At 31.6% G+C, this 11,653-nt stretch overlaps 1 protein-coding gene across 5 annotated transcripts; it reads right to left on the bottom strand.

Moving 5' to 3' along the window:
• Positions 1 to 3,027: 3,027 nt before the first annotated feature.
• LOC105123324 (sarcolemmal membrane-associated protein) lies at positions 3,028 to 7,868 on the bottom strand. 5 transcript variants are annotated; one of them, XM_011022872.1, is made up of 6 exons: positions 7,717 to 7,868; positions 6,470 to 7,050; positions 6,112 to 6,257; positions 5,917 to 6,023; positions 3,652 to 4,031; positions 3,028 to 3,570 (listed from the first exon to the last, which is right to left on the bottom strand). In XM_011022872.1, exons 2-6 carry the CDS (start codon positions 7,027 to 7,029, stop codon positions 3,420 to 3,422), a joined length of 1,344 nt encoding a protein of 447 aa, XP_011021174.1. In that variant the 5' UTR covers positions 7,030 to 7,050; positions 7,717 to 7,868; the 3' UTR covers positions 3,028 to 3,419. The 5 variants fall into 5 exon arrangements, with proteins under 5 accessions (XP_011021174.1, XP_011021172.1, XP_011021171.1 ...); XM_011022870.1 differs by having other exon boundaries at positions 3,028 to 4,031; positions 6,470 to 7,068; XM_011022869.1 differs by having other exon boundaries at positions 3,028 to 4,031; positions 6,470 to 7,065.
• Positions 7,869 to 11,653: the final 3,785 nt, after the last annotated feature.

Genomic DNA, 11,653 nt, shown 5'->3' with positions numbered 1-11,653 from the left:
GATCCTTCTAATCTTGAGCATAATTGCAATTTACAACATTTTTACCATAACAAATAACTTAATCAATTAAAATAGCTGACGTTTATTGTGGCATAACTCTTTGTTGAATGCACGGGATCAGTAGAATTTACTTTTCACATGATCATTTTAGATGTCAATCCAAGTAGAGGACATATAGCAGTCATAACATGTATAACCCACCCGTTTAAAATTAATATTTGTTAGAATGGCTGCATGAAAATGAATACAAATATACCCTGATATTGAAATTATACTAAGCACATACATGCAAATATACCCTGATATTGAAATTATACTAGGCACATACATGAATGTTCCAAGAACATATCGTGTATGCAAGCAGTAATCCATGGATTTGCTATCTCAAGAGCTCCTGGTATATGTAACTCAGGGCCTTGGAAATTATCAACTACATATGGTGTGGATTCCTCCTTGGACGTGGATCACAAACCTTTGGGAAGTGATCATGGGTGGTCTAGTTTGAGTTTCATATGTATCACATGACTTGGACTTTAAAGACTTGTTTTTCTCAGTCATGAAGAACTTTCGGAAGCCATTAATAACTAAAAGAATATGCTTCACGTGTTTCCTCATTAAAGCGATTCACTTAATTTGGTCAAATTACTTGAAAAAAGAAAAACCCTCCTCTTCTTTTTCAGTTTTATGGCTAAAGATTGTATCTTGGAGCAAGTTAATATGCTTCCTGTGTTTTCCCTAAAATTTATCAGCCTCTGATATAAACAGCTACATACAGATCTGATCATCATTGCATACGATCCTTCTCTGACAACTGGGGCCCACCCAAATACTTCATGCTCATGTGAGGATCATCGTTCTCTGCTTGAATCAAAAGTTAATTCTGTCCACGTAGTAAAGCTATAGAGATGATAAAGCTCTACCTAAAGATTATGTGCTGATGATATCTTTCAATGTGAGGTTAGTCCAAGGAGTGATGAACAATGGGATATAAAGCAGTAGTGAAGAGCTAAAGCAGCAAAAAAGAGAACATGTATATGACTTGCCCTTTTCAATATGAATGACAAGGAAAAAAGGCAAAAAAAAAGATGGTCATGCGATTAAGGATCATATTATTCATTATTTATCTTCAAAAAGTTAGTTGATTTTCACTTTCCACTAATTTAGAAAGAAAATTTTATATTTATGTATGTTTTGTTTATCTTAGTCAATGCAATATTTTTAATTAGAATAATTATTTATGTTAAAAAAATATTTTATGATTGTTAAGTAAGTTAATAAAAAAATATCAAAATAATATATCTATAATTTATGTAATCAAAAGCTAAAACAAATCATAAATGTTATAAATTATGTTCAAAATCTATTAAAATATTTTAATTCATTTTAATCAAGTTTTCATAATTATTTTATTATTAACATTAGTATTTTCAGCTGAGATATATAATAATTAAAAAATAAAATTATTGAAATTCAAAAAAAAATTATAATAATATAGAAGAATCATGTCAAAACTGAAGAGGAAGTGAATCTAGTAAACTTTTTTCAGAAGATTAAAAAATCAAAGGCACAATGCCTCATCCATTTGTAATAGATTAGACCCATATGCTTAGCTCTCATTTTATTTTTTTTATTAAGGAAATGGATGACAGGTTATTCACTCTTTATTTGTTGGAATAAAAGATCATTGATTATGAATATATTAAAAAATAATTTGTAAAACAAATTAACCGGTTAGAATCTTTATGAATTATATAATTAAAGATGACAACTATTTATAAATACATTGTGAATAATCTAATCTATGTCCTATGATCTCTAAGGGTGAACTATTTGTAAATTGTGTTGCTGCAGAAGAAAAAAAAACATTCTTTAGAATTCAACAAAACAATAAACACTCATCATCAATTTAAAATTATAAGAAAAAATTAATGGATAATATTTTATTTTTTTGGCTATTAGTAGTATAGATCCTACAATAACAATATTACTCTTACTCTTGAGGACTCAACATTCTTTTGTAAATATACAAAAGACTCATACAAGTTAGATAATGATGCAAAATAATATAATTTAAAGAAAAGAAAAGGGAGGAAAAGAAAGGAAGAAGAGGAAGAAAACATTACGAAAAAGATGAAAAGAGCAAGAGAAGATAAAAGAAAGGGAAGAGAAAAAAAAACTTAAATTTTTATTAATTCATCAAAATCTCCATAATATAAAAATTACATATAAGTACCAGAAACCTCATCACAACCAACAATAAGGTTTATAGTCTACTAAATAAAATATACAACAAAATAATATAAATTAAGGTCAATAATAAACCTAAATAAAATTTATTAGCTTGGATAAATATGTTTAATTGTCTAACAAATAGCGATAAATTAGACAATATTTTATTGATATTCAACCATATATGTATGTGAACTGTGTCATAAGTCTGGTATTTACACCAACTTTTTTTGTGTTGGAAAATACAAAAATATCCTTTAATATCAAGTTTATTTTATTTTTATTTTTATTTTTATTTTTATTATTTCTTCCAATAGTATTCTGATCGTTTTATTATATAATTAAAATAAAAAAATATTTATTTATTCCTAGTTAAATTAGAAATGACAAATAAACTATAACCTTGGAAGCCTGTACATATGTTTTTAGGTAGAAAAGCAAAATTATTACATTGTTTCAGCAAGTAAAGTCAATGGGTGCGAAGCTACATTAATTTTCCAAAACCAATTAGATTGATTTTGTTAATAGTACAAGTTAGATTGTAAATAATAATAAAAAAAAAATTGCGAGAAATTCTACAAAATACATTGAGATAAATTCATTCCTCATCCTTGCATGAAACTACAAAGAATTGATATAATTATTTTTATGTAGTTTATGGATAGCTACATTATAGAAATGATCCTCACTTTCATTAATCCGGGGCACTTCTATTTGTTAAGTACAGCAATTCATATTTCAGGCATCAAATTAACAATGGTTGCTAAAAAACAAAAAAACCTCCAGTTCCAAGAGAAAAGAAAGAAATTCATCTCCATGCTAAACCTGAATTAATGAGGGGCATCTATCAGCAAACTGCCAGGGAAAATCTCCCCTAACCATCACACTAGACACCGCAAATCGAAGCGAAAGGTGCAGAGCTAGAATTGCTCAAAGATTGTAATACAATGTTGCAATATAACCCTTCAAAGCAAGGGATCAGCATATGAGAACTATTGGGAAATTAGTGAACCTTGAGAAACAAGACAGGGAGAGAGCCTAGCTCGACCAATGCAGAATTTCTACTGAATGGTGCACCGTAAAACAATAGCTATGCTTATAAACCAAAAAACAGGGAGAAAGATGAGAGAGAGGGTTTGAGAAAGGAGAGATGTAGGCTGATATTTCACTGCAAGTACATTATCTTAAGCTCATCTCCTGGCAGGGTTTGGAGCTCTAGCCGATGCCTCATACACACTACCAGAACGAGTTGGTGGCGTTGCAGACCCAAAAGGCATATTGTTTCCAGCTGCCACTTGCCCATGTGGCCCAGCAACACCTCTAGCTGGTGCTTCGTACCCACTTCCAGAATGAGTTGGTGGAGTAGCAGACCCGTATGGCATATTGTTTGCAAGTGGTGCCACATGCCCTTGTGGCCCAGCGGCACCCCTGGATGCATGATAATTAGGCAGTCTCTGCGCATCATAACCTTGTCCTCTTTGTGCATCATATGCATGTCCTCTCTGAATGTCATAAACAGCAAGTCTCTGTGGATCATAACCAGGTACTCTATGAGCATCATATCCAGGCCCTCTCTGAGCATCATATCCGTGTCCCCTTTGCATATCATAGCCAGGCAATCTTGATGCATCATAACCAGGTACTTTTGGTGGCTCATAGGCAGGGCCTCTTGGTGCCTCATAACCAGGTTTTGAGGGCGCAGCACCAGATTGAGCCCCAGAATAAGGAGTAGCAGTACCAGCACTAGCATTACCAACAGCACCAATATTTGCAGCACCAGAGTTATGAAGAGCAGGATGTCCCTGTTACATAAACCACAATTCTATCATTTCATTTTTATTTCCAGAAGCTGACAGAAAATTGAGCCGTCAAAGGAAACAACAAAGACAACAGCAATGAAGACTCCCATGCCCTACAGAGTTGGCCCTGATCAATTGTTTGAGCCTTGTAATAGCATATGGCTGGTTTTGCCCCATCAACAGCCTTTTGTGTTGATTTTACATGGCAAAATCTGTTTTGCAAACATAGTTAGATATAGCAAGCGTTATGCGGGACCCAAAATGTATTTTGGTTTCTTCAGGCTTGCTTTTGGTCAACCGATTGTAAGTTTACAATTCACTTATGACAAGCAGTTATATTTCTTTATTTTCCATCTGTCCCAAAAACAGGCTTTAATTGGGAACCACTCCGGAGCCAATTTTGTACCAACTAATTCCTACCGTATAATAGCCATCTGCAAACATTAGCTACATTACCAGCTTCGCTAAATAGATGACCTGAAAGAGACTACTAGAGGGTCTAAATTATAAAAACTTCGATTCTTTGGCAGTCAAGTCTGAAGTAGCAGTAACCAAAGAAAATTAACCATCTGATACCATAACTCCAATTACAATCATAACTTCAATTACAAATATATTTGGCCAGAACTTAAAATGAGTCACACCACAAAGAACACTTTGGAAACCAGTTTTTGATTTTTATGATCACCAAATATCTGCCTTGTTTCTAGTTATAAGCTCTTACTCATTCATACTTGAGATAATTACTTTGCCTCAAATACCTAGGAAAATCTTCAAAGAAACAGTCAAAAGAATATCGAGATATTCTCTCAGGAATAGTTGCCTATTTTTATTTTGCTGTATTGTTTCTTTCCTGATAAATTCAATTTCAGAAGCAATCAAGTTCCTGACATCCAGAAACCACCTCCATGTTTTATCATCATTGCAGAAGTAGTTTACACGTGTTTCTCTAGTTTGGTATCATTCCCTCACGTTTCTGAAGCTTTGCACATAAGCATATAATTTATTCCAAATCTCAATGTAAGATTAAAATGCAACTTGCATACTTGCCAAGAAATATACAGCACCAGTTCACTAATATGCATGTCAAGGATTTTTTGCATCCACCAGAAAACTTGCATACATTTTAAACTGTCTTTAAATGTATAAAGAAACCATGCCAATTCTCACAATTAAGGGGTTCTAAATAATTTACCAAAGAAGAACCCACTGATAAGCCATTCACAATTCAGCAATACTCATTTGACACGGAAGCACAACAACCACAACCACAAAAATGCAACTTGCATACTTGCCAAGAAATATACAGCACCAGTTCACTAATATGCATGTCAAGGATTTTTTGCATCCACCAGAAAACTTGCATACATTTTAAACTGTCTTTAAATGTATAAAGAAACCATGCCAATTCTTACAATTAAGGGGTTCTAAATAATTTACCAAAGAAGAACCCACTGATAAGCCATTCACAATTCAGCAATACTCATTTGACACGGAAGCACAACAACCACAACCACAATAATGATGATGATGATGATAACCTAATAACCCCTAGATTTAGTTTCCAGGGAAAAAAAGAAAACGAAATTTTAATGTCCAGCCTACTCTCATGATGGAGCAATGAAATCATAAATCAAGAAGTTAGAATGTTGTTCAGGCATAATCATCTCATTGAAATTAACCTTATTGCATCAACTATCTTTACTAATAAGGCAAGTGAAGGCAGAAAGAGGAATCAACAATACATTTTCTAATGCATATCTATAGTATAGTGCGCCATCCCTTCGTAAGTACATTACATGTTAATAATAAAAACCAATAGGATTAGAGTATCAAAGAGACGGAGACAGAGTAACTATGACAACCATCAATGTGGAATTTGACTCACCTGGCTTTGCGGAATGCCATAGCCATCTTCATATATATTTTTTCCAGTCGGATGCCCAGATGCCTCACTCTCGTTCCCAGCAGGGCCACCATAAGGCCCTCCTGCAACTATATACAGAAAATGAACCTCGTATAATATGCAACAAAATCTAGAAAAAAAGGGAGCTCTAAATGAGCAAAAGAAACAAAAGATTACCATTTCTTATATCAACATTCGCTGTTTTAGTCAATTCTGATCTAAGCTTTTCCAATTCCCTAGACATTGTGATATAGTTCTTCTCCATGGTCTGAAGTTGCTCAAGGTGGTCATGAAATAATTTCTTCTCGTAATCATATGAAACCCTACACAGTCAACACGATAAAAGATGATGGAATTTTCATAAGTAAACCAAATCATTCATAAGAGTTAACACACAAGCATTAAGTTGGCAGAGCAGACATAGATATAACAATGCTTTAGAATGGAGCATTTTTTAAAGACAGATGTTCAAACATTTAAAATTAATTTTTACCAAGGTAAATTAAGAATCAACAAGATAAAATAGAACCAATACCTGCATCGTTGATATTCCTGTCTGAGACCCTCGAGCTCTGACATCAGAGCAGGAATCTGCTGCACATCTACCTGGGCCCTGTGAAGATCCTGACTCAACTGATGAATTTTAGACACAAGTTCCTGCCTTGTTACAAGCAAATTCTCAGCCTCTACCCGTGCCTGCTGCAATTCCAACCTTACAGGCTCTGCATCTTTCAATTCAGTTTCCATCTTGCCTATATTATCCACAAGTCCCCTCATTTGTTGCTCTCTTTCAGCCTTGACAGCTCCAATGTGAGCATGTAATAACTGCAACTCATGTTGAGCAGCAGCAAGTTCTTGTCTCAAGGTTCCATGAGTTGCTGCAAGTCTCTGGTTCTCTGTTGCAAGTCTTTGCATCTCTGCATGTTGTGCAGCAATCTTCTGTTCCATAACTTCTGGAGGAGGCAACATCTCAAAAGGAGGAAAAGGGCCTTGTGGCAGATGTAGTCCAGAGCCAAATGAATCAGGATGAACTATACCAGATCCTGGAAGAGGACGCCTTAAATGAGGAGGTGGAATTCGACCTTTACTCGCCATTTTAACTTAACTAACTCTGACCTGTATCAAGAAACCCTACCGATAAAATCATAGAAAATAATCAAAGCAGCATTACCAAGAAACACTAGAGTTACTTCCTCCACATTCTGCACTCAAAAACAGTAAATAATTACAGGAAGAGCAATGCGCCAAAGTGAAATCATAAAATTTCCATTTAAAATCAGTTCCTCAATTCTATTCACGGTCAAGCATCATGATTAAAAACACATCAAAAGCTGGAATAACAAAACATATAGAATTTGTGTGACAGAAAAACAAAAATAAACCTCCTTCTAGAATCATAAATTCCATGTTACATCATATTTATTAAAATTCAATCAGTACCCATTTTATACAGAAGCAATAACATTCCCATGCAATTCAAGACCTCAAAATCCAGAATGAAATGTATTTATCCGCAAAACCCAGCTCTTAAAATTAATCCCAGTTCATAATCTATAATCATCAAATTTAATACCAGAAAAAAACTAGAATGTTAAAAAAAAATCGCATTTGTTTAATTCGATGGAATTGAGCTAATTATCCAGTAATATTTTTTTTAAAAAGAATTTACTGGTGTGTTATATTATTAAAACATAAACTGAAACGAAATAATAATGATAAAAAAAATAATAAGACGAAAACCGAAGACAAATAGAACAAGACGGTGAAGTTGCTGAGGATTACCTGAAAGGAGAGGCTGCAATTGCGCGATAACGGATGATGAGAGAAAAAAATACAGCACCAGCGATTTGCTGATACAGAAGAGAGAGGGGGGAGGGGGGGAGCTCTCACGTTAAGCACTCACAGCTACAATATTTACAACCAGGGACCAGGACTTGCTGTTACGACGACGTTTCTTTGTTTTGTGCGAGGGGTTCTCGCTTTTACCTTATTACCCTAAGTATCAGTTGAGTTTCAATTCTTTTAATTTTATCCATTTACCCTCAAAGGCAACCAACATTAAATGTCTAATATTAATTAAATACTATTGTGAGTGAAATTGATAAAAATCAAAAGTTCTGGACGTAAATTAAAAATGGGTTATCATCAGGACTGAATTGAGGTGTACTTTCATGCATGCGCATGTATAAAAATGGGTTATCATCAGGACTGAATTGAGATGTACTTTCATGCATGCATGCATGTATATGTGTGTGTGCATGTATCTTTTGATTTTTTCAAAAAAAAAATCAATTCTAAATAATAATATGAAAAGCTAGGCTTCGGGATAAAAGTTAAGCCTTGGAAGATAGCAAAAATGCTTATGATTATTCAAATGAAAAAAAACTCCGAAATATAAAAAAGATATTTTGGTTACGTGGTTAAGTTATTACAATATTCCACCCTGTAAGTTGATCTAACTAATGGTTCGAGTCCCTAAAATTATTTTTTCTTTCTTTTCTGTCCCCGGGTAGGGATATTTTTTAATTAATTTGCATATTAATCAGACCAAAAAGTTTTTTTAAGAATAAAAAAAACCAAAGAGGCACCTCCATATCGGTTTAAGAATTTAATATTTTTTTTAATTATACCCCAATATTTTAATTGTCGAGGCAATCTCTCTCATTTAGACTTCAAGACTCCATCAACTCATTGATAATATAATCTCTTGAAAATATATTTTTATGACATATTATCGTGGATATTCTTGCTTGGAAAGGATACAAACCACACTATTTATTATCCCCTAGCTACTATATTAGAAAATTTTGGTTCATAAAAACGAGCCCCTGTTTTTTGTTTTTTTCAATTTAGCATCTTTTTTTCAATTCCCCCCTTCTTTTCTATTTGAGTTTCATATTTATTTTTTCAATTTCATCCTCAATTTTGTTTAACATTCATTTAAGTTATTTTAGGTTGACTGAATCAATTAAATTATGTGTTATATTGAAGCAATTCCTACATGATTTAATATTAAAATGAGCTAGACAAGGAATCAAGTCATATCTTTTGTTTTTTCTCTCAATTTCATTCTTAAACTATTTTTAGTAGCCATTTGGATTGTCTTTAGACAAACCAAGTCAACTAAGTCATATTAAAATAATTTCTATATAATTTAAATTTAAACTTAAACTAGGTAAGAAACCAGGTGAGGAAGTTTTTTCTTATCAATTTCATCCTTTTTATCTTAATATCGTCCTTAGATTTTTTTTTATCCGTTAATCGAGTTGTCTATAGACCAACTAAGTTGACTAGATGACATCAAAGTAACTTCCTCATGATTGAATTTTAAATCTAATTTAAACAAAAAGTTGGATCATAAAGGTTTTTTTGGTTAATTTTATCCTTTTTATCTCTACTTCTTCCTCAGACTTTTTATATTATTAACCAAGTAGCTTTTGGATATGCCAAATAAACTAAGTCATGTTAGGACAATCTTTACATAGTTTAATTTTAAATTCGAGATAGACAAGTAATTAAATTATAAGGTTTTAAAGTTACAAACTAAGTCATGTTAGGACAATCTTTACAGTAATTAAATTATAAGGTTTTAAATTTATTTACTAAATCTTGTTTAATAATAATGTCTAATATTTATTTATGAATTTGATTTTTTTATGTTAAAAAAAATGATTTGACTTGCAGCATACTGCAGCTTAGTATCTTACTAAATATTATTTGTAAAATAATTTTTATATTAAGTAAAATGATGTAAAACTTGTTTAAAATAAAGGATTAGGTTTTCTCCCCCTTATCAAAATTATTCTTCTTACTTTCTTTCTCACTTTGTTGAGTTTTAATTCAGAACTTGAACAATTAAGTTTTAATTAAATCATTCATATTTAATTAAATCAACAACTTAGATGATTCTAGATAACCAATTTTGAATTAACTTATTATATTCAATCATGATCTAAATATGAGTTCAATAGTTAGTATCAATAATTGAGGGATTAGATGAATTTTATATATATATTGGTGGTCACTGATATTGATATAATATGGTACAAACTAAAAAAAAATATAATGTAAAAAAAAATGTACATATATTGGTTGTGTGTTTTAAATAAGTAAGAGAAATATATGATTCAAGTTATAGATTTACCTAGTTTAATAAGCTAGTTTCATTTAATTATATAATAAAAAAAACAATAGTAGTAAATGAATCAAATTAAAAAAAATGATCATGATAACCCATACAAAAACAAATGTTTGTTAAAAGAGAAAAATTATATAACTCAATTATATAGCTCATTTTCTATCCAATTCAATATTAAAAAAAATTGAAACAAAAAAAATAACAAAAAAAGTGATCCAAGTTAATTTGAGTTATTATATTGAACTTGTAGCCTCTTTTGTAAAGGCAATATAACCCATTGAAAGAAAATTAAAAAAATATGTATATATACTACCTAATTCCCAACAAGTTCAATATAAATGAATGAAATCAAAGAAAAAAAATCAATTATAAAAATAACCCAAAAAAACAGTAGCAAAGCCAAGTAAATCCACTAAACTTTAAATTATACGAACAAAATAACCTAATAGAAGAAAATATATGAAAAAAATATGAAGCCCAGTTCTTAACCTAACTCAATATTAAATAATAAAATTAAAAAAAATATTCAATTTAAAAAAACCAAAAAAGTACTAAGTCAATCTTGGTTAACCTGTTAAATCTGCAACCTAAGTTATGAAAGTGAAATAACTTTATAAAAATAAAAATAAAAAAAATCATAAAGCTCAACTTCCTATAAATTCACCATTAAGTGATAAAATTGAAAAGAAGATTAATGAAAAAAAAAAGAACCTTAAACAAAGACCAATATTAACTTGAGTTAACTTTTTAAACCTATGACTCGGATTATAAAAATGAATCACTTCATAAAACAAATCATGAAATCTAGCTTCTAACAAACCCATTTTTTTAAAGATGAAATTAAAAAAGAAAAACAATGTGAAAAAAAACCTAAAAAAAAATCGTTCTCAATTTATATTAACCTTTTAAATTTGTAATTTGGATTATGAAAAAATAATGATATTATTGAGAAAAACCATGAAATTTAGTTTCTAATCAATTTAATATTTAGAAATGAGATTGAAAATTTTTTTTTTAAAAAAAATCCATAATTAAAATCAACAATAAAAAATAAAAATTAAATTTAACATGAAGAAAATAACATGAAACCTTTTAATTTTGGTAAACCCATGCGAGTCTCAATAAAAGAACAGGAAAAAAGAAAAGAAAAGAAGTTTGTTATAACCTCATCGTCGCTTTCCTATCAACATGCATCGGACCATCGGTAAGAGCTGATCACGTCGCGTCGCTTCCAACGTAACTAATGATGATGGTGTTCCATCATCGAAGGAAGCCACATGAGCCACTAAACCTTGCATCAGACCATTAGCAAGAGCTCGTCGCGTCACTTCCAATGCAATTGATGATTATGGTGTTCCATCATCGGAGTGATGGAGGACACTGCATGAGCCACCAAGCCATGCATTGGAACATTGGCAAGAGCTCGTCACGCCGCTTCTACCACAACTACTGATGATAGCGTGTGTGTGTGTGTATTGTTTTCATATTTTTTTCTTGTTATAAAACTTCACTCTTTTTTATGATTGAACCCCCAAGGGTTCGCAACAAAGAAAGATACAATCGAAGCGTAAGACATCGATA

The sequence above is a fragment of the Populus euphratica genome, unplaced genomic scaffold, assembly GCF_000495115.2.
Source record: "Populus euphratica unplaced genomic scaffold, PopEup_1.0 scaffold10.1, whole genome shotgun sequence".
NCBI lineage: Eukaryota > Viridiplantae > Streptophyta > Magnoliopsida > Malpighiales > Salicaceae > Populus > Populus euphratica.
The sequence above is the reverse complement of the archived record's forward strand: the minus strand, read 5'-3'. Positions and strand labels throughout refer to the sequence as shown.

What these genes read in the sequence shown, in the direction of transcription:
- LOC105123324 (XM_011022870.1), bottom strand. Translation starts at nt 7,029, where the DNA reads ATGGCGAGTAAAGGTCGAATTCCACCTCCTCATTTAAGGCGTCCTCTT. An exon ending in CAGGAATATCAACGATGCAG is followed by an intron (nt 6,258 to 6,469) that starts GTATTGGTTCTA and finishes TTGACTGTGTAG; the next exon opens with GGTTTCATATGATTACGAGA. An exon ending in GAATGTTGATATAAGAAATG is followed by an intron (nt 6,024 to 6,111) that starts GTAATCTTTTGT and finishes TTCTGTATATAG; the next exon opens with TTGCAGGAGGGCCTTATGGT.